The 24,444-nt window shown below is 36.1% G+C and overlaps 1 protein-coding gene across 1 annotated transcript; it reads left to right on the plus strand.

The window, feature by feature from the left end:
* Positions 1–10,629: 10,629 nt before the first annotated feature.
* LOC141609057 (plant intracellular Ras-group-related LRR protein 6-like) lies at positions 10,630–21,045 on the plus strand. The gene is made up of 3 exons (XM_074428295.1): positions 10,630–11,166; positions 17,983–18,152; positions 20,156–21,045. The coding sequence occupies exons 1-3, from the start codon at positions 10,912–10,914 to the stop codon at positions 20,829–20,831; spliced, it is 1,101 nt and encodes a 366-aa protein (XP_074284396.1). The 5' UTR covers positions 10,630–10,911; the 3' UTR covers positions 20,832–21,045.
* The last annotated feature ends 3,399 nt before the right edge of the window (positions 21,046–24,444 follow it).

A 24,444-nucleotide genomic window follows, 5' to 3' on the forward strand; every position in this document is an offset into this window, starting at 1 on the left:
AGCCAAGGAACAGGCGCAGCACCTGCTGCGCCTCTTCAAAGGGACGCAGCTCATGCTGCGCCTCTTCCCCAGGCTCACTTTCTGTGATTTCCGCGTTTGGATCTTTCCTAATTCTATAAACGCACGATTTCCTATTCCTGCGGGGTTTTATTTTGGTAAATACGAGCAGTTTACAATGTTTCAAGTTTCCTAAATTCGCGGGCGCGCATTTCGAGGCGACATCGATACCTTCGCCATTTTCATCACACTTGATTCTTTTTATTTCATTTATTCATTTTTAGTAAATAAATTTATTTATTTTTAGGAAATAAATTTCATTTCCTTTTTTTGAAAAATTTTCTTTTGTTTTCATTTTTAAATTTCAACATTTCATTTCTACACTTGTAGATTTCTCTTTTTCTTTTTTTTTTAGGGGTAACCCTCCCTACCGTCCGGTCATTTCCGGCCAAATTTTTGCATTTTTCGTATCCTTTTGAGTCTCATTTTGCGCTAATTAAAGCCATATGTGTATTAAAAATGTATGTTTTGTGTGATTTCTATGTAAATTTCGGCAGCATGACGGCGTAAACCGTTGTCTACCAAACCTGTTCAAGAACTAACCTGCAGGTACAAGCAACACAACCCAAAGAAGAAAGGCACTCGGGCCATCGTATATACAAATGTACAAGCAAACCGGGGCTTGCGCCCGAACAAAGTTCAAAAGTCCAAGCAAACTGGGGGCTTGCGCCCCGAAACAAAGTCCAAAAATGTTCAAATCAGAAGTCCAAATGTACAAGTCTACAAAACTACACAAAACTACCGCTGGGCGCCCTCCAACTCAGCAACTCTTGCCGCAAGAACGGCATTCTTGGCATCTCGAAACTCGAGCTCCCTCAACAAGCGAGCCGTCTCCTCCCGGATCGGGCCAACTCTCGCTCCATTCGCGGTCGGCCAGAACAAAGAACAAAAATTGGCTCATGTCAATCAATTCAAGCCAAATCAAAACCAAAAATCAAAAGAAATCAAATGAGGTTCATACCGACGACCTCGACCACCGACGAGTGCCTCGATGGCGTAGCTCGCAGCCCGGTTGGCCACCCTCCATAGTGCCACGAAGCGAGATGGCGCGACCTACATTTCAAGAGAAATTCTCGAAAATTCAACAAGTTCAATCAAATGTGTTCTCACACGAAAGGTATATAAGTTGGAGGCTCACCCTCCGAATCGATGTCTTTGCCATCGTCTCTAGGCCAAGACCCGTCACACTACGTCAAAGTCACGCAACTCGGAGATCGTCGTCCTCCCGGTCGCGTCGGTGTACTCAAGAGTCTCGGGAGTACGCCGGGGCTCGATGCCCGCCGCCTCGACCTCCTGCAAAGACAAATAACTCTCATTAATCGATGATCTTTCGTCGTAATTCTCAAAATCAAATCAAGGAAAAGTAAAAGATACTCACCACTACTGGCCAGTACGCCAACCTCCCATAAAGGAACGCCGAGTAGTCCTCGCCAGGGAGAAGAAGGTCGTCGCCACCGGCACCCGGCCAGTCCGCCTCCCTCTCGGCCTCGAAGGCTCCCCGAACATCGTCCTCGGAGGATCAACAGGAACCGTCAACGCGTCCCGAGAGCACCGACGAGCCAAACGCTCGCCCGGATACCACACAGACCCATCGACGTCCTCAACGAGGCCGACTCGGGCTCCTAGGTCGAAGGACCTCAGCAACAAAAGGAGGCGCTCTAGCGTACTCCGCCCAAGGTCTGGGCACCCACTGCGACAATATAAAGGCAGAGATCATTCCGATGATCAAGTAAAAAGAAATACAAGTGTATATAAATGGGATACTCACGCTGCTCAGCTGAAGGGCGTTCACGTCCCGCCGGTAGACATTGTGAGAAGAACGCTTGCTCTTCGTCCGGCACATCACCCAATCCCTCACCACGGGATAGGCCTTCTCCAACGGCTCCGTCCTCTTCGGCGCGAGACTCGGGAAGTAGGAGTACACCCATGCCTGTAAAACAGAATAATCAATGACGATCTTTCGTGATTTGATAAAGAAAGGAATTTGCTGTTAAAAGAAAGGTTCATACCTCCAGCAGTAGTCCAGGTCCAACGGCGCCAGGGGAAGTCCCCTTCTCCATCAACTCCGGATGAACCATGGCCCTCATAAAGCGGATGAGGACCGCAAAACCAGCAGTGACCCAGTCCCAACGTCCTAGGGAACTCAGGTCAGAAAGAAAGGGAAGAAGCTTCGTCGACAACCTCTCGCCCTTGTCTCTGAGGTAAATCGAAGACAAAACCACCAAAGCCACAAAGCGAGCCCTCCGCTCACCAGGTGCGGGGAGGAGGAGCCGTCTCCCTCCCATCGATCGTCACCACTCCGGGTCTTCCCCGCAAAGTAGTCTCGAACGTAGGTACTCGGGTACCGGACCCGCACGCAACAGCCTTCGGCGACAAGTTCCAGCCGATCAACCTCCTCGCCTCGGCCGAATCCGCCCTCATAGCGCCTCTCGCCACACCATCTCCTCGGTCCCACACGGCACCGAAAATCATGCCGTAATCCTCCAAAGTAACTCCCACCTCACCGAAAGGCAGGTGAAACGTGGAAGTCGTATCCCAGAACCGATCCAAGAAAGCGCGGACCAGGCTAAGGTTAGCCCGCAACTTCCTCTTCACGATATCCCTCCGGACACCGAACCAGAGGACCGAATGCTCCACGCTCGATCATGGCCCTCTCCTCCGCCGACAGCCGCTCGTAGTGCTCCATCGCTGTCGTGTAACCCGAGAACGACCTGATGTTCCCGGCCTCCTATCATGATTTGAAACAAAGCTATCTTTAGTTTTGAATGAAATTTGCAAGAAATTTGAACTAAAAGAATGAAAGAGGATAGGTAATGAGTAGTGAATTCCTATTTACCAGACTCTTCACCGTCCTGTAGGACAGGTGACCCTCTGCAGCCCACACAAGGTGCCTACTCTCCCAGGTCTCAGCCCACGCAGGAGCTCCCCTCAGCTGACGACCCCCTCTCCCGATGTTGGCTCGTCTCGGGATCTCCTCCTCCTCGACGGCCTCCTCCTCGTGAAACTCAGCAGCCATCACCGCAGCGGTGAAGGCCTGCTCTAAAGCCTCCTCAACAACAACAGCGTCTATCTCCATGGGAGTCCTCCCAGAAGAAGAAGCCTCATCACCTGCAACATTAAAGCAAATTCAGGCCGCGTCACATGACGACAAGCCTTTGTTAAGGGGTTTTCGAGCCTTCGAAGCCCTGAAAACACCCCTTTCCGGCCATATTTGGTCATATTCCCGCCAACCCAATCACTCATGTGATAAATTGGGTCAAGTCAAGTCCAAGTCAAAACCTAGTTCCGAGTTCCAGTCGAGAATTCGGCAGCATTTCGCTATAACGGCGATTATGCCCTAGAAAGGTGTCCTGAAAAAGTTGTCACAAACCAAAATTCCGAGATGGTAGAAAGTTTACCCATCATTCAAGGGTTCCAAATACCAAGTTTCATCGCCAATGGGCAATCCTAAGGCTATTTTCGAAGCAATTTACGGTTTAGCTGTAAAACCGTCTCAAAATTCATTCAAAGGCTCAAAACTCGATGAAAATTCGAAGCAAACACATGGTTATGTTCCTAACATCGCCTACTATCCATTTCTAACATCAATTTGGCAAAGCAAATCCATTTGGGGGGGAAAAGCCCCAAATTTTCGATCAAAAGGGTCGAAAACCCTAATTTTCGCGGCTCAAAATTCAACAAATGAAGACGACTAATGCAAGATTGGAACACATACCTCGATTAGTCATCTTTAAAGCAAGCTTTTGGATCAAACCTTGACGGAAATGGTGAAGATTTGAGAGAGAAATGCAAGAATTATGTTTCGAAATAATGAAATACAATTCCTTCGATTTCGCGTTTTTACGCGAAATAGCCAATTTGGGGAAAAGACGCAGCAAGTGTCTTTGCGCCTCTTCCAAGAGACGCAGCTTCTTGCCGCCTCTTCCTTGTGTTCCCTCCATACGGATTTTCAAAAATTCGTTATGAGTTCGTTATTTGTGGGCCCATCTTTGGTGCGCCTCTTCCTCAACGCTATTATATTCTTTTGGTCCGTTTCGATGATTTTCTTTCGTTCCCGCCCGCATTATATCCAAAAGCAGAGATATTTTGCGCATTGCTCAAATCCTTTTATCCAAATAAGCAGCAGATATTTTTGCGAAGATTGCTCAAGATCATTATATCCCGCGCAGATAGTATTTTGCGATCGCTCATTCGAGATTTCTCCCACGACGATCAAGATGTTCCTAGTCGTCAATATTACCCAAGAAGAGTTTGTTTGAGACCGACGCAAGCGATTCAACCTCAAGTTTTGCCGAGTTCGCTTAAGACCGAAGCAAGCGGATTCCCCAGCGAGCTTCTACGACGTCTGCCGCTTTCAATAGTTCTTGTTTCCCAGAGTTCGACCAAAGTTCCCTCAGTGACCCCTAATGTCTTCGACACCAAGTTATCTTCGGACCAAAGAGTTTTGCCGAAGCGTCTTGATCCCGCTTCACCCAGGGGTATCTCGGTATGGTCTCTTCTCATGGTCAAGTAGCTTCCTTACGTAGTCTAATGGACTTTAAACGACCCTCCCCGATAGTCGACGGACTCTAAAATGTTCCCGACGACAGTCCTTGGCTCGACCCCTTGAGCGCCTCGCGTCGCCATAGTCGTCATGTTGTAATCTTCGATTGACCTGATGGCTATACTTTGACTTTCGCCTTGTCCAAGCCTCGGTCAAAGTGGGGGCTCAGAGACACCTCGTTTCGCACCTCCCGCAAACCACCCGGTGATGATTGGGCCGCATGTTTGATTCGCGGAACGATTTGTGACAATTCGTAAGATTATCGTCAAGTGATTGCTCAAATATTAATGTCAACCTCATAGTTGTCATCTACGTCCCGATACGGTCGTTTTGGCAAAGAATTAGAGTACATTCGGTCCGGTCAAAAACCGTCTCCATTTTCTGATAACTGTTAAATCCCGAGTCGGAATGTTCTGGAATGTTCCGGATATTTCTATTCCATATTTCATAAATTTTATCTTTTGGCAAACAATATCCCGTAATATTCATAAGATAATCGAATTATTTCCGTCCTACCATAACTCAAACGCGAAATCTTTCTTCAACGAGAGGAAACCTCCCCGGGAATAGACGCAAGTCAGTGCGCGCTCTTCCAAGAGACGCAGTGGCTGCTGCGCCTCTTCCCAGGCCCTTCTTTGCATGATTTACGTATCTTTTTCATATCTTTCCGAGATTCACTTCCAAAGAGTCTCCGAAACCCTATTCCTCCGCGTGATTAGTATAAATAGGAGCCTTCGTTCCTCATATTTCTCACGCGAGTGTCCGCCCTTCTCTTCTCCCTTTGCATTCTAGACTTTGTTCTTACTAATTGGCGCCTACGTGCTTGGACTTCCGACCACGTAAGCTCGGATCTTTCCGGGTACCAGCCTCTCCGTTGCATGACCGACCAATTTGACCAACTACACAATAATCAATCTAATTAATCAACTTAATCGTTTTCCTCTTACGAGGGCACTCTCTTTGCATTCGCGTCGAGCATCACTAATCGATATTCTTAGTACATCTCGTTTCGTCAACATGTAAGTCTGAGGGTGTATAATCCTCTTTTATTTATTGTATTTTATTTATCGTATCATCCATTGTAAGATTCACGTCGAAAATACCATTAAAACCGATTTCTTAAACCGTGCTTTAAAACTCCTTTTTTACGGATTTCCAGTAGACAGACGTCGAGAAAAGACGCAGCAACTGCTGCGCCTCTTCGAAGGAGCGCAGTTCCTGCTGCGCCTCTTCGTGAGGCTGCCGCAGTTCCTGCTTCTTTTCTTCTTCCTCGTCTTCTGTAATTCGCTTCTTTTTATTTGTTATTTGTTTGTCTCCGTTAATTCTTCATCACAATAGTTTAATGATTCACATGTATATTATATCACATAATTCATCATTCATTAATATGTTTTATCACAAATCCGACTTAAATCCCTTATAATTCATATTTGCGGGTTTTCGTCATTAAATTCAAACCCGGATTTCAGAGATTCAATTTGTTCATATTGGGTTTCTGGGATTCGTCATTGATATAGTTTTCGTTTGTTTATTCACATGTTTGTCGTATATTCGTTGTATATTCATCATGTTTAGACTAGTTAATTGATTTCAACAGAGGACTCATTCATTAACATCGCTTCATCATGTAATTAATTCGTTATATTCCGTCTCATCCGTGTTTTATCGCTTTTATGACCATCATTCACATGTAATTAATCTGTTAAACACTTCCATCCGAGTAAATAATTTTAATCCATCATTAAAATCACCAATCGACATTAACGGTTTGTAGTTCCGGCTTCACAGCCAGAATTCACCCTTGGAACAGACGCAGCGTCTGCTGCGCCTCTTCCAGAGGGCGCAGTCCTGTTGCGCCTGTTCCAGGATGAGTTCTGCCTCTGAACTCCTTTTCTGCCTTGACGTAATTAATTAGGCTACGTATTAATTAACTAATATCCGTATTATCACGCTAATTCCTGTTCGTTAATTTGTTATTTTTATTCTTTTATCCGTTTTCTCAAATTATCCGTTTTAAAGGTATTTTCGACATAAATCGCCTATCCAATGTAATTATTGTAATTTCCGTTATTGTAATTTGTAGTTATTGTATTTCTTTTATTGTTTGTATGTTTCCACATGTAAATCAACATTAAATCCAACTTCGACATCAATTGTTTGCTAACTTAATTGTCAACCGACTTAGTATTAATTCTCACATGCTAGGATTAAGACTTGGATGTTGCATTGCATGCATATAGCCGACGATATATCAAGTACGAATAACTTCCCTAATCATTAGTAGAGGCCGCTATCGAGGCGGGCGGGATTAGGTGTTCGATCAAAAGAGCTTCCTAATACGTACCCTCACCCCTTACTCCAGATCTCCGTGAGCACCCGTGTTCATTGGCATCCACGAGAGTCATTCTAGACATAGAATGCTAAGGGTAACGATTGCTTAGTGTTCATGTCACTACTTTGTGTCTTGACATGACACGAGGTATTCGAACGGTTCCAATTTCCCATAAAAATTGGTGGCGACTCCATACAAAATGCAAACGCTTGTTTCGACCTTCACCAAGCGCCCCCGTGGGCGGCCCGCTGTCCACAATTTTATAGACCTCTACGATACGATTTAAATATTATCGTTATTATTTTCATAAAGTAATATTCAAACTCCTGAAGAGTTTGCTTGAATTATTATTGTCTCAGCTTGAAATTTGAACATATGAGATTCATACATGAATGAATTTCGTGCCAAATATGTGAAAATACTTTATGGTCCAGGAGTATCATAATAGTTGAAAAAATATAGTGAAAGTCTATATTAATGATAATGTCAATCCATACAATAAGATGATTTGGCAAGAAAGATTATATTGATTATTTTTCAAATGAATTGTTTATAATCGGATTGATTCTGATCTCCTGAAAAGAATGAATTCAGGAATGATAGCTACACTCTTTTTCCCTTTGACTAGGTTTTTTGTCCCAATGAGTTTTTCCTAACAAGGTTTTTAACGAGGTAACACTGTTTGGCGCGTTAATACGCTATAGTCATGATCATAATGATTGTTGAAATGAAAAGTATTAGACATATAATATTATGTCATTTGTTGAGAAGAATTTCTATTACGACTGTAACTATAATATTTGAGATGAAGGCTCAAAAATCATTATGAATGATGATATCCACACTGCGAGTTCTGAAGAAGTATTATTGAAATTACCAAGGATTTATATTGAACCTATCAAGTTTATCAACTCCGGTGGATTCTATTTCAACGATCAAGAAGTTACGTCAAAGCATGGATTATTTCAAGATATATCAAGTTATATAATCATCAGGGGGAGTAGCACGCGTTGTACTCTTTTTTCTTATCCATGGTTTTGTCCCATTGGGTTTTCTATGGAAATGTTTTAACGAGGCAACTTGTTATGCGTATTTGAAGATTATTGTACTCTTTTCTTTTCTAGTGTTTTTCCCACAGGGTTTTCTACTAAGGTTTTTAACTAGGCATGTTTTTTAGTAATGGACATCCAAGGGGGAGTGTTATAAAAAATTATTTTGTAATAATGTTATGGATGTCCATAAGTCACAAGTATTATGCATGTTCATAAATATAGAGTTAACTAGGTGTCCTTTTACCTTTCTATTGCATAACTCCCATTTGTATACATGTATATATATCTCATTGTTATAAGAATTAAGAAATATATACTTGTCTACTATCCTTCACTCTCCTTGTCTATATTTTATAACATTAAAACGTAAATAAATGAAATAAAAAATTGTGTTTCATAAATTTTCAAAACCAAAATGCAAAGAAACAAATAACTATTTAATTATTTCAAAACATTCAAAATGTCAATTTAAATAACTATTTAAATGAACTAAAACCGTCGTCGTAACCTTGCTTGATATCCATGTAACGTATCCATATCACGAGCGCGTCACTTGAGAATACATGTATCCTATTGTCATTGGGTTGATGGCGGGATTTTTGTAAATTTCAATATCGACATATACAGGTATCTATAGTGTTTTATATAAAGAACTTATATATTATTTGGTAAACTAATGAATAAACGGTTTTTATATGAATAAAACACCTTATTTTTCATCATTATTTGATTCGATGCTTTTTAAATTATGTTAGGTATTCAGTAAACAATAAGTATAGTTGATGGTTTTGTTCATACCACAAATCGTAACCGTGAGTTCATGGCACCCATATCAACGTTAAGATGTCATACTGGACTTTTGAGGAACAGCTACTATGATGATATACTATATGACTCAACTAAAATATGAATGTACTATTTAAAATGATATTCCTCTCATCCAGATCAAAGATTACAGTTGCTTTTTAGCACTATTCATGATCGTAGGAATCTTTGATATTATTCTTAATTTATAAGACAAAATATAGTCATCTGAAATCTTGTTTGATTTATCGTCATGAATGCTATAAGAATATCAAAAAATATGAACGTTACAAAACGTGTCTCGACAAGTGTAATAAAGCAACTGTAACCTTTGATCTGGATGGGAGGGAGTAAGTTTAGCATTGTAGCCACCAAAGTTGGCGTGCAGCAGCCGTCCCTCAATGCCCGGTTTATATATACACAACTTCCAAATAATAATGTGATGATCATAATGGAGTAATTGAATATCATCAAAGTGTATCTATTTTATGATACTTATATCGTGGTTTTCCTAAAACAGTTGACTTTCTCAAGAATTTAATGATTCAAGACGGTATATTTGTTTTAAATTAGGTTAAATATGCAAATAAGTTAAAAACAGAATGCATGAAAAAAGTAATACTCCCTCCGTCCCATTCATTTGTTTATACCTTTTATAATATTTGTGAGGGATATATTAATCAAAGGTAAATAAATGATTAGGACGGAGGGAGTACATAATAAAAGATAATATAAAAGTGGAATGATGGAAGTATATTTGTTTTGAAAAAACAATAGGTCTTGGTATAGATGGGTGGGTCGAACAAACGGGTAAAGACCTCTAATAAAATGGGTAGAAGGACAAGGTGGGGCACCCCCATGTGCTTCCCACTTTATGGCAAATGGGTATTTTGTGAGGGTAAATGGTATCCGTCTATACGTATAGACGGATAGTGTCCGTTTATAATGAGAATTTGTGTTGAAAAAAAAAATTATAATCCCTTCATCATATTTTTATTGTCTTACTTTTCTTTTTGGAAGGATTTAAACAATAGTAAAGTTACTACACTATCCCTGTAATTAAGAATAGATGGACAATATCATTTTGATAAACTGAGTGGTAGTTAAAAAGACAAGGGTAATAGTGGTAGATTACTAATGTTTCATACTCCCTCCGTTTCGGTCATATGTTTACACTTCATTTATTTTGTGAGGGGGAAATAAAAGAAGTGTAGACTAATGACCGGGATGGTGGGAGTACTAAATTTAGAAAGGTAATAATAAAAGCACAAATTCTCATTTGTGACGGGCAATATTCGTCACAAATTTGTGACGGGATCAAATATAACCCACTTGGATAGATAAAGATAAGCCAGTTGAGATTCCCTAGGCACTCTTATTTTTATCTTATTTATTCATATGTGAGTGATACTTGACGCGTCACAAACTTGTGACGGATATATCCGCCACAAGGAAAACTTTACTATGATAAAAGTGAGACAAATTTTGGAAAAAAAAAAAGGAGGATAATAAAAGTGAAATGTATGAAGTAACATTTAAGTTTCAAAGCTCCTGATTAATTACTACTCGGAACACAACAAACGCTTATTAAATAAGACCAACATTATAAAAATAGATGGTCTTCCTTCAAACGCTTATTTTCGTTTAAAGATATCAATCGGATCATCTGTGATAACATCAACAACTAATATAGAGCCATGAAAGATTCAAAGTATTATATATGCACTTGTGCGTAATACCATGAGATGAAGTTTGTAAATATGGAATTAGTACCCTAATAAACAAAGAAGTACTACGGTGGCTACGTCTTTCTTGTACTTCTTAAGCCTTCTAATTACAACGTGTCTCCTTCCTTACACTACCGTACATTTTTAAATTTCTATTTTCTTTCTCTCTCCTTTCTCCTCATTTCTCCATATATAGCCTTTGCTCCTCCTTTCACTCCATAGACTTCATTTAATTTCCTCACAATTAATCTTTTCCTTTTTTTAAAAAAAAATACAACAAAACTCTCATATTTTGCCATATAATAAATTAGTTTGTGTTTATTTAATTTTGCATTTTGTTGTGTGTTTTAATTTTTATGTACAAAATTAAATATAAAAGAAGAAATTAGAGCGAAAATGATGTACGAGAGGCAATTAGCAAGATCATTAGATGAGAGAAGAAATGGTATTTTGAATAATAAAACAATTACAAAAAAATTTAACAATAAGGATTATAAAAGATCAAGATCAGCAGCGTCTTCAATTTCCATTGAAGAAGAACAACGGTTGGAAATCATTGATTTGAGTGGCATGTCTCTTGATTCTCTCCCTAATCCTTCTATTAATCTTGCTGCCATTTGCAAGCTTGACATTTCCAATAACAATCTTCAGGTACGGCGTACGGACTGCTTTCTTCTCATTTATTATTATTAATACTCCGTATAATTTATTTGGTGTTATTCCTTGTTTCCGTTATTTTATTTATTTACTTTTGATTATACACAAATACCATAAGAATGTAAACAAACCCATAAATTTAATAGGTAAATAAATAATTGGGAGGAAGGGAGTACAAACTAGTAACGACCAAACAAATTCAATGAAATATAGATATAGAAACTGCCCCCGTAATTTAAGCTTGCAAATAATCGTGAATTAATTGAACCATGCAAAGATAAAATGACACAAATCAACAATAAATCTATTTTGATAAATCTCCTATAAATGTATTGTAGTATTTCTACCCATGTTTCTCGTTATCTACTTACATGAAATGGTTTTACATAGACTTATTTCAAAATAAATACCATTGTTAAAAACAAAAAAAAACAAAGTTCGATTATTTTTATTTTTAAACACTACCCCAACAGATCAGTATTTTACCTCTTGAGGTGAAGTTAGAATTCATTAGATATTTAACTCCATTCCAAATCACCCCAACCAAACAATGAAATATATTAAATCCATTTCATTCTATTAAACAAATACTCCCTCCTATTCCGAATAAGTGTCTCATTTGGATAATGGCACGAAAATTAAGGAATATAGTTAAAATAATGAAAATTATTGTATAAGGGTAAAAGTATATAAGTTAAATAATGAAAAGTATTGAATATGATGGGTTATGTGTGGTTGGGGTAGTAAATAAAGATAAGAGATAAGGGTAGGAAAGTAAAAAATCATGCCAAAATATGGCAAATGGGACAATTATGTGAATAGATAAAAATGATAAATAAGACAGTTATTTAGAATAGAAGGGAGTATATGATTATGATTTTTCCCCTTTTCTAGTTTACAATAAATTCATAAAATTGGTTTAGGTTGTGTGAGGCGATAGAAATAGTGTGTCGTGAGTCGTGACTCGTGAGTTTTTATGATATTTAAGTGAGTTGTCAAGCTATATATCATTAGAAAAGTTCTGTTAAATCCAAAATTCACAATCTCATTTTCAGTTATTTTCATACTCCCTCTATCCACACTAATGATAACATTGACTTTTTTACATTTATCGAGATGTGTTTTACTATTTGAATATCTTTAGTTACACATTATTAAAAATTTATATTATTATACTCCTTCCTATTCACTATATTCTTCCCCTTTCCTTTTTGCACAAGGAATAAAAAACCAATTTTGGACCACACAAAACACATGTAATTTAATTTGGACCACACAAATCAACCCAAAAAGGAAATAGGGAAGAAAATCCGAATAATCCGAATAAGGAAATAGGGAAGAAAATGGTGAATAGGAGGGAGTACCATTTATGACGATAAATCAAACAAGATATCACATGACTATATTTTGGCGCTGTTTGGTAAACAGCATATTGACCAATTTTTAGCATATTCAAGGGTTTTAGCATGTTTGACCAATTAATATGCTTATTGTAGTGTTTGGTAAACGGCATATTGAAACAGCATATTTGGGGTCAATATGCTGTTTTACAATATGCTGTTTACCCCAGCATATTGGTTACCATATTGTAAAATAGGAAATTTTTCTCTATTTTACAAAGAAAAGTAACAATCTACTAATCGTAATCTGGCAATTACCAAACACTCAAATTAATTCTGCTAATTATAATATGCTAATCAAACCTTCTGATAAAATCTGTCATTTATAATCTGCTTATACTGAAATTAATCCGTTGTTTACCAAACATGTCCTTTGTCTTATAGATTAAGAATAATATCGAAGATTCCCTACGACCATAAATAATGTCAAGATTCCAAATATTACCATTGGTGTGGTATGAAGGGAGTATATTTGTTCAAAAGAAATAATGTACACTATTTCAAACACAACGTTCCTTAACTAATAAATTAATAATAATTTAACCTATATTCGATGCTTTATAGTTATACTCATCGTAAATAATAAATCAATATTTCAAAATACAATTGGTCTTGTTTCACACTTTCACGATTAACAGTTATCTAAACATGTTAGAGCATGTACAATAGAGATGATGGAGTCTCCTCTTAGCACTCTCTCTCATCTAAGAGGAACTCCTCTCTATTGTAGAGAATGCATAAAACATCCTCTTAGAAGGAGGATGTTCTCAACTTCCTCTAAAATTAGAGGATTTTGAACATTGGCCCTTGTGCCAACAATCCAATCATATTTTTCCATTTTTTATATTTCCATTTTATTTTTCCATTTTAATAGAAGTTAAAATATTATTAAAGTGGTAGAAGATGGATAAGAGGATCCTCTTTATTGTGAACAAAAATTATAAGAAGAGGATGAACATAGTGGAAATGAATGTGGGTCATAGAGAAAATAATGATTTAAAAAATGAAAGGGTAAATGAAAAATTAAGAGGATGATAATGTACTCTCTATTGTACATGCTCTTACACTCCGCTTACGAACAAGTAATGAACTCTCCCCTTTCCTCTCTCTATAAAAAGCCCAAGCCTCCATCCATCAAATCCGGTGCTCCCATCGATAAACAATCGATGGTAAGCCCCAAAATGCCTCCTCTTTAAATCAATAGTATGCATATCGATCGTCTAGTTAATAAAAGTCTCTCTTTGTGGGAGAATCGTATTTTTTATCCTTCATTTCGGGGTTTTCCAGTTAATCTTGGGTTTAGTTTCAATCTTAATATAGATAAGAGTAGTTCGTTGATAGTTCACCGGTAATCACACAATACTTTTAACAGATACAAGTTATGTGTTAACGATCTTCAAAAAGAGTAAGAGGTATTTTTACTTTTTACAATAAATCGAAAGATTTCCTCAAAAGCTGCAAATGAAGAAAGCGACACGTGGATGAGCGAACTGTCAGATCATTATTTGAGATCCCTAGGTTACAAGAAAATTATTTTTCTTTGCTTTTTAATAGATTCGTTTTCGATAATAGATATTCTTTATAAGTGTCGTATGACGTTCTATTAATGAATTGTTCGTCTATTCCAAAAAAAAAAAAATTGGTCTGGCATCAGACGACCTATTTTGTTCTGAAGCAATAAGATAGGATTTGTAACCATATTAAAGTCAATGCTCGCTATTGAAAAACGAGTTATCAGAAGTTGTAATATTGAATGTACCATTGTGATTATATTTAACCATAAAATTGTCACATACACCGGTTGAAATTTCAAACAAAATGTGGCAGTCTGAAGCAAGAAATTGCGTTCAACTAACCCAATTCAAAAGAGTAGTATTTACTTTATCTAATATCTACCATGCTCATCTTAAATAATTTTTTGTTAAACAATCCAAAATGGTAAAAGGTTCCGGAAAGCGTGGGTAAAGGTTCGGGAAAGCGAATATGGAGCCAAACTAACGTACATTAGTGATTAGTAATTATGAGAGTAAACACCGTTAGAAGGACCTAAAATATCATACAACATAGCTATAAGGATCTCAATTTTAATTATGTGGCTTTAAGGACCTCAAAATCACTTCTTTACCAAAATACCCTTGTGTTTTGACATATATACTTCGTATTTAGCGGTATTGGATAGATTTTTGTCCGACTCAACACAATTATTAGACCGAATATTAATCAAATCGAACAAATGCGACGGATTTTTTTTTTCTGCTACAACATTTTTGAATTTTTCTACGGAAATTCTGTAACCAAAATATTTGGAACGGAAATTCCTTAGCAAAAATATTTGGTATTTGTGGAACATTTTGGCTTAAGTGAAAAATTGCGACGGAATATATGAAATTGCGACTTCGCGAATTTGTCCCACATCGGCAAAGTTTGAGCGACTTGTTATGTTTATAAAATGTCTTTTCACTTGTTTGAAAAAAAATTGTTTGATTCGGAAATTTAGTATGCTAAAATACCAGCTTGTTACGGATATTACGTAGCAAACCCCTATTCGCGGCGAAAATTCATGACAGATCGTTTGCAATGACTTTTCCGTTGCAAAATACCTATAGTGGAAGATATGAGTCACTTTGCAACGGAACGACTTTTGTAGTGAATATATAATGATTATTTTCAAACTAAGTTACCAAATACTCTATAAATCACCTAACATTTTTTGTTCGAATTTGGTAAAATTATTTTATAACGTAATAAATATGCTAAATATTTAATTTGACAATATACATAATTAAGTTTGGTAGATGAAAATTAGTCCAAAATACGTTGTTTAATGTCTTATTTAATCTATTTTGTGCTTCAAAATAGGATTATACGTAGAAATGTTAGCAGATCAAAACAAATTTCTAAGTCCAAATTAACTAATAAATTAAAATCTTATACTTTTTCAAGGTTCAACTTAAAATATACGGAGCATAAGTTAATCCCTAAAAAGTAAAGCATATGGGAAGGGTAAATGTGTCAAAAACAGGTTTGAGGTCCTTAAAGTCACGAAGTAAAAGTTCGAGTCCTTAAAACTACATTATGAGATAGTTCGGGTCCTTATTGTATTGTTTAACTCGAGTAAACACCGTTAGAAGGACCTAAAATATCATACAACATAGCTATAAGGACCTCAATTTTAATTATGTGGCTTTAAGGACCTCAAAATCACTTCTTTACCAAAATACCCTTGTGTTTTGACATATATACTTCGTATTTAGCGGTATTGGGTAGATTTTTGTCCGACTCAACACAATTATTAGACCGAATATTAATCAAATCGAACAAATGCGACGGATTTTTTTTTTCTGCTACAGCATTTTTGAATTTTTCTACGGAAATTCTGTAACCAAAATATTTGGAACGGAAATTCCTTAGCAAAAATATTTGGTATTTGTGGAACATTTTGGCTTAAGTGAAAAATTGCGACGGAATATATGAAATTGCGACTTCGCGAATTTGTCCTACATCGGCAAAGTTTGAGCGACTTGTTATGTTTATAAAATGTCTTTTCACTTGTTTGAAAAAAATTTGTTTGATTCGGAAATTTAGTATGCTAAAATACCAGCTTGTTACGGATATTACGTAGCAAACCCCTATTCGCGACGAAAATTCATGACAGATCGTTTGCAATGACTTTTCCGTTGCAAAATACCTATAGTGGAGGATATGAGTCACTTTGCAACGGAACGACTTTTGTAGTGAATATATAATGATTATTTTAAAACTAAGTTACCAAATACTCTATAAATCACCTAACATTTTTTGTTCGAATTTGGTAAAATTATTTTATAACGTAATAAATATGCTAAATATTTAATTTGACAATATACATAATTAAGTTTGGTAGATGAAAATTAGTCCAAAATACGTTGTTTAATGTCTTATTTAATCTATTTTGTGCTTCAAAATAGGATTATACCTAGAAATGTTAGCAGATCAAAACAAATTTCTAAGTCCAAATTAACTAATAAATTAAAATCTTATACTTTTTCAAGGTTCAACTTAAAATATACGGAGCATAAGTTAATTCCTAAAAAGTAAAGCATATGGGAAGGGTAAATGTGTCAAAAACAGATTTGAGGTCCTTAAAGCCACGAAGTAAAAGTTCGAGTCCTTAAAATTACATTATGTGATAGTTCGGGTCCTTATTGTATTGTTTACTCGTAATTTAGTACATATAAGAAGTTGACTTGTGACCCAAGATGTGTGAGTCTAGTGGAATTCCAGGGTAACCTCAAAGCCTCCTAAGGAGGAATTGCGAGGTCCTGGGTTCGATTCCCTAGATGAACACTTTCATGGGGACCTGACGCCCGGAGAGGGAATAATCCCATGGAAAGAACTCACACAGACAGTGCGCCAGCGGTAGGGTCCTGTATCCGGGGAGGATCCAACCTCCTCGTCATCAAAAAAAAAAAAAAAAAAAAAAAAGAAGAAGTTGACTTGTGCTCCATAGTGTGTGTATGTAAGATAATCTGGCTATCATGATAAGCATGACTGAGTTTCTTCACTTTTCCTGTTTTTCTTCATTTAAAACGTTCTTATCCCACTTTCGCCGTTTTCTTTATCTCTTTAAATTATAAATAGTGGAAAATCCCATATTTTAGTACCATATAAGAATTGTTGATGGAATATTCGTTGGTTGCGAAGTTGTTGAGGGAGTGAAATCAATGATATGGAACCTAGAGTCAACGTATAGCAACTTTTATTCACATGATTTACCAGCCCTTTTCCTCTAGCATTTTAGATAAGAGAAACAACTGAAGAAAACGTATTTTCTTTTGGGATCCTTATAGCCTTATAGGTAATATTATAGGAAAAAATAATTATTTTATGATAACTATTGTAATAGTTATTTGTCAGCTCTTAAACTAAAATGACAACGATGTCACAACGATTACTGCTAGAAGTAATTCCATAACTTTAAAACTAGGTATAAGTACTTTTAGAAATAGTGGTATATACTCCCTTATGATATTTTTTCAAGGGGAGTCTAAGTATCAGGTCTCGCCATCTAGGATCATATGGGTGATACCGTGATACAAAAGAGGTTTTTATTTAGAGGTTAAGAATTTAAGACTGAAGTATCCTGATAATAGGTCACAAGTTCGAATCCGCATCCCCATTATATTGTACTGGCCTTGCGCCTCATTTTTTTTTTTCTAAAAACAGAAAAAGGATGATATGGGTGATAAGCTCATGAATCAACGGAGTACCTAACCCCAATTATCAAATGAGAAATACCCTGGTTGTTATAACAACTTGGCCATATATGCACCGTTAAATCACTTTTCTAGTAGTTCAATAATTAAATTTGCAAATTAATTTAAATTTGATGGTTAATTGTTAATTTATGTTTGACATAATTGATGGACAGACAATCCCAGAATCGTTGATAGCAAGACTGCTGAATGTATTGGTATTGGATGTGCACTCAAATCAGCTCACTTTACTTCCAAACTCAATTGGATGTCTCTCTAAACTAAAGATCCTTAATGTATCTGGCAACCATTTAACCTCACTTCCTCCAACCATTGAGAATTGCAGGTTTATTTCATTCCTTTTCATATAATCTTTCGTTCACTCGGTAATAATTACTCCCTACGGGATACGTCCTATTTATTTGTTTGTCTTTGATTAAAATGCTACTCATAAATAATAAAAAAAGATAAACAAGTGATGGAGACAAAGGGAGTATTAGCTACCGAGATGATCATTGAAATTTAATCAATTTGGTGAATAAGACAAATCAGTAATCTTATCATGTTAGTTAATTTAGTAGAGCTCCATTAAGTAGTTTGATTACAGCTTGATGACAATATTTTAAAGGTTAAGTACATGTCATTATGTCAATGTCAACGTAATTACAGTTGTAGGATTATCCTCTATGATCGTACATACTGTCATTATAGCACATATAATAATACTTGGTAGTAATTACTTAAACAACTCTAACTACTTAATTACATAAAATATTCATATATACCAATTTATCAAACAATCGTAATTTCAATCCAGCCGCCTATTACTCCATAATATTTAATTTTTTTTAGGGTACCGAATATTTAATATTAATACTATATCAATACCTAGAGTCTAAATTTTATTCTTCTTGAGTAAAGCGGTAAAGCCTAATGAACAAGCAACTCCCTAATATATAATCCCTACAAACGATGAGACGAAACATCTAATTTGCCTTGTATGTGCTTCTTGGCTTCTCTTTTTCTTATACAAAAATATTGGAAAACAAATTAAATACGGAGTATATGTTACTCCATAATAGTGACGACTCTTATCAATTAACCCGATATTTTGACGTTTTATTAAAATATTCTTCACAAAAAATTAGAAATATAAAGGAACTTTCACGAGGGAGTAATGGTTTTACGAGTACCATTCAATGGGTCATGATGTCTTATGGATAAATGTGTTACGTAATCATCAATTCTTTACACTTTTCTTTACAAATTGAACGGCCCAAATGGGGCCTTGTTAAGACGAAAATATGACTATTTTAATGATACTGTTATAGTAACTTTTTATCTGAAAATGGGTACATTTCCTTCTTAAATGGGTCATATTTTACTCCGTTTTAACTTGTAACGAAATGTTATTTCTTCCACAAGACTTATCGTTGCGTAATATTAAACTAAGATGTTTCCACGGAAGATCAATTGACTTTTTAGTTTTATGTAGAATAATTAGTTTTCGTTTATACCGACGATCCAAGTAGATATTTTACAGATGCGTTCTAGATTAATCAATATAATCTAGCAGTCAAAGACAATTAAGGGATTGATGAGTTAGTAGTACTAGTACTAGAGAATAAGACAATAAACATTAAGATAATTTTATGCTTAAAACAGCTAAGCTTTGGGTGACCATGTCAAAGTTTGAATTAACATGCGTATATAATTTTGGACAAGCAACAACATGATTAGGTGTGGGTAGATTTTTGAAAATGTTGTTTATGTTTTAATAAATAAAATTAAAACTACAAGTGGATTCAAGATGTTCTACTTATCATATTTTGTTGCTTTTGTTTTTTCCCTTTATCTATTCTTTGAGGGAATAAATTAATCTTTCAACAAACTTTGTTTCTCACTTGTCGGCATTAGTCTCACGTATGACTTTGAGTTAGTTTATATAATACATTGTTTATATCAATTTAAATTATACAAGTTGATGATACATACATACTCAGTTTTAGTTTACTAGATTTTCTTGCAATATGTATTTCTAGATGTTATATTTTTCTTTGATGACGAGGGGGTTGATCCCCCCGGGCCCATGCATTCCCGCACCACCACATGGACCATGTAAGCCACCCCTTTCGGGGGCTGCAGTGGCCAAGTGATCATCGCCCCAGCTGGTAGTCGAACCTGAGACCTCTCAACTCCTGCATTTCTGCAAGCTTCAAGGTTTAACCCAGCTACCACTGGACTAACACCACTTGGTTTAGATGTTATATATTTATATACGATTATATGTTACGTATTTGTTCTTAGAATACAGATCATTCTAACAACGTATTTGTTCTTGCAACACAGATCATTAGAAGAAGTAAATGCCAACTTCAACCAACTAAGCATGTTGCCGGATACCATAGGTTTCGAGCTCCTAAGCCTCAGAAAACTGTCGGTTAACTCGAACAAGCTCGTGTTGCTACCATACTCCATTTCGCATGCGACTGAGTTACGCATACTAGATGTGCGCCTCAATTGCTTAAGGTCCCTCCCTGACGACCTAGAAAACCTTGCAAAATTAGAGATCCTAAACGCGAGCCAGAATTTCCAATACCTTAAGGAACTCCCTTATTCGATAGGACTATTGATGTCCTTAGTCGAGCTAGATGTGAGCTATAACAAGCTAACCTCGCTCCCAACTTCACTAGGGTGTTTAAGGAAGCTTAATAAGTTATGTGTTGAAGGAAATCCTCTTGTTTCTCCGCCTATGGAGGTGATCGAACAAGGGTTGCATACCGTTAGACAATATATGAGCGAAAAGATAAATGGTTATCATCATGATTCACCTAAGAAGATGTCTTGGTTTAGGAAACTTAAGAAGTATAAGACGTATAATGGACGAAGTAGCACATCTCGACCAACTTATAATGATGATCGTCGGCCCATTGATGCTCTTGCGTCGCCTAGGTATAGTTTTGGCATGTTTTCGCCAAAAAGGTTTTTCTCTTCTCCTCGCAACTATTTCTCAAGATTAGGGTGATCCTATTTTATGTGTATATATAAATATAAATACGTTTCATTGGTGAGAGATGGAGCAAGATTATTATAATGTTTTTCCATATGTATAAAAGCCAGACGAGTTAATTATTGTACATACATTTGGATTTTGGTTGTAGACCTAGTTAACGGGTTGCTAGGCCCACGTCCGACTCGGATTAAATTTGATCGTATTGTTTAATGAATCCCTGCCAAGGTCATCCAGTGAGTCTCCATAACATTTATTAACTTCTTTTCATTTCTAATGATAATTGTTAACTCATTTTTCATAATTGTTTAAAATATCATTATTAAGTATAGAATCAATCAGATTGTTATACACACACAAATTATGATAAACATACAACCAAAATATGAGACATATTCACTATCCCTTGCTGTTGCTACTGCTACGTTATTCACCTAAATTTGGCAAATTAAAATTCATCCGACTCAAATGACTCTACTCGTACTAAAGCCAACACCTGAGCTCAAGACTCGAGTTTGACCCTAACCCGAATTGACAGACTAAATATAACTTCACCCGAATGTTTATTGTTGCAAAACAATTATTATCCATAAATAACTAGATAATAGTTGACGCAAAAATGAGCCAAACACCAAGTGATTGGCCGACGCGGCCCGACCCGAACTCTTACAAATTCAAATTGACCCGACCTAAATTATCCTGTTTGCCAAGTCTACCGGATCACCACTTCTGCCATTATTTGCACTACTCAAGCTATTCTTACTCTTACTTTCACGTATCCCTACTACTATATTAATACTACTGCTACTTTAGTTATTCACATTATTGTTATTACGATATTTTTTAAAATTATAAAGCTCCTTCATAATATGGTTTGATCCGTTGACCATTGGCCTTGAACCGATTTCCTTCTTCCGACATTATCTCAAAGTCTCCATACTTTCCAACATTTGTGATCACAAAGGGACCCGTCCATCGTGAATTCAACTTTCCGGGAAAGAGTCGATATCTAGAGCTAAATAGAAGGACTTTATCTCCCTTGTGCAATGCCTTTTGCTTGATCCTCTTGTTATGAAGCAATTTGGTGCGCTCTTTGTAGATCTTTGCATTCTCATATGAGTGAAATCGAAATTCCTCCAACTCTTCAATTTGCAAGATCCTCTTCTCTCTACTTAACTTGAGATCAAGATTGAGAGCTTTGATTGCCCAAAAGGCCTTGTATTCCAACTCAATTGGCAAGTGGCAAGCCTTTCCATAGACTAACTTGTAAGGGGAGTGATGTGGGAGCATTGCTCGATAGTGAAAATGAAGTTCTTATTAGTCGAAATGCGGCCCAAATCGTAGAGGGATTCAAGTTTGGCTCGAGTTGTGTGACGATGTTGAAGTGGGCTGGTACCGAAGAGGCGTGGGCTGAAAACACGGTTACTAAATAACCGAATGTCGGGCTTGTGTTCGGATATTGATAGCTGGTGTTAGATTTTATTAGTTATTAATTTATCTTCAAATAAAAGATATTATTCTTAGCTTATTATCTAAGATAAGAGATAATATCAGATTTTATTTAGTTATTTGATTCTTATCTTTTTCCCCAAGATAGCTTGGAGGAGGAGTTAGTATAAATAGGGCCTCTTGTAAACCCTATTTTTCAGATTATGAGTTTTAATAAAAAGTTTACATTTGTGAGCTAACCCTAATTAATCTTGCGAGGTTGTTAGTTTTCTTTTCTTCCTTGAGAGGTTGAAAGTTATAATAGATTGAGCTATAATCTTGTGAGGTTAGACCGAAATCCACTATCCTATCCGGTTACTTTGTTCCAATTCACGCATATCATTCAATCCAATTCTTCGTTCCTATTCAATTACACGAAAATCCACATACAAAAATCAGATTTCATCTTAAGTTTCAAGATTTTCAATTCGTTTAAGTTATAGCTCCTGCTGTAACTTTACAAACCCTAATTCGTTCGTTCAAAACCTACGAATTCTACATCAAATTGGTTATCAGAGCCTAGGTTTTTGATTTATTCCCTAATAAACCAGTCTTGGGAAGTCATGGCTATTGGAGATGATGCCGAATATAGCGACGGTACAACAAAACCATGGAAGGACTGTTGGAATATGTGTCCTCCGACAATAATGCGATCACAACTGTCGATCATGATGATCACATGTTTAAGTCTCATTTTAAGAATACATGTGGGATGTAATATTTTACAGTCAACTGGTCCACACATATCGGTAATGACTGGCTGACTAGAGTTTGACATTACTGTCGTACGACGGTGGTGATCAGTTGATCCCCTTAGGTCATACCTAAAGGGTAACACTCTTAATTGATTATTTAATTGATCGTATGTCGATACGGGTTAATTAAATTGCTTAAAATTGACGGACGATTTTGTGAGTATTATTGACGTATCTTATTGTAATTCGATTAAATAAGATACGGTCTAAGTAATCAAATTGTTTTATTACTTAGATAAAATTATTGTTTGCGAAACAATTGAAACTGAATGAATAATTAATTATAAATACAAGATGTTGTGATTTATAATTGGTAAACCGTTTTGGTACAAGTAATTATGAATTACTAAGTCGATTTTGTACATGACGTATTTTTATTAATACGTTGATTTTTAATATGTTAAAAATACATTACAATTACACATGACTAGTGACATGTGACAATTGACAAATGACAAAATATACAATGGACCTTACATTTTATAAGTGCCGAAATGGAGGGAGTATTAGGTTAAAAATTATGTTGATTATTTTTAAGTGGAAAGCATGATGATTGCAACCTAATATAGCCATGCATACCTATGATTTCTTGGGTAGAAAAACTTGCCCATGCATTGGCTCTCCTCCACCCTACCCACCGGTTTTCTAAGGGAATAATAGAGAGTTTTTCTCTCTAATTATTTATTCACAACTTCACATAAAAATTTCTAGTGTAAGAAATTTAATTTCCTCTCTACATCTTATGAAAAATTAGAGAGATAATAACTCCCAAAATTCCTTTCTCTATACCGAAATAATAGAGACCAAAATAAATATTTTGGGTCAATTTTTAGTAAGATTAATATTGTTCTAGTTCAAGTAATATTAATCTATTAAGAGGTTATCTTGGGTATACATCTTTGGGAGGGATTCTAAACTTGAATCTTTGTTCTTCCATATAAGGAAAGCTCAATAACAAGTAAGAAGGAGATCTTACTTGTGCCTTTTAATCCGAAACTCCCATAGTAAGAAAGACGATTTCTTCTCTATACTTATTTATGTTTGCATGCATAAGATCTAGATTTAATTTTATGACTAAATTAAATGTAAAATATATGAATATGTTGAATAATGAGATTAATAATTTCTAACAAGCGGTATCAAGAGCCTTAGGTTGTTTGCATGCAAATCGGTTATTGTTTTTCCGAGTTATACGATTAACGAACAAAACCTATAAATTTGTGTTTATTATGAAATATCACGAAATTTATTTGCATGTTAAATTTTATGGTCCTAAAATGTATTTAGGATATTTTGGTTTATTTATGGATTTTATTGTTCATTTTATATAATAATGGCATTAAAATGTGATTTTTATGATAAAAATGTCATTTTTGGACTAAAAA

The sequence above is a fragment of the Silene latifolia genome, chromosome 10 (genome assembly GCF_048544455.1).
Source record: "Silene latifolia isolate original U9 population chromosome 10, ASM4854445v1, whole genome shotgun sequence".
In the NCBI taxonomy this organism is placed as follows: Eukaryota; Viridiplantae; Streptophyta; class Magnoliopsida; order Caryophyllales; family Caryophyllaceae; genus Silene; species Silene latifolia.

Bases quoted from the DNA above. Each gene is read 5' to 3' on its own strand.
- LOC141609057 (XM_074428295.1), top strand. From the start codon at position 10,912: ATGATGTACGAGAGGCAATTAGCAAGATCATTAGATGAGAGAAGAAAT. The intron at 11,167-17,982 runs GTACGGCGTACG...ATTGATGGACAG, and splicing joins TTTCCAATAACAATCTTCAG to ACAATCCCAGAATCGTTGAT. The intron at 18,153-20,155 runs GTTTATTTCATT...CTTGCAACACAG, and splicing joins CCAACCATTGAGAATTGCAG to ATCATTAGAAGAAGTAAATG.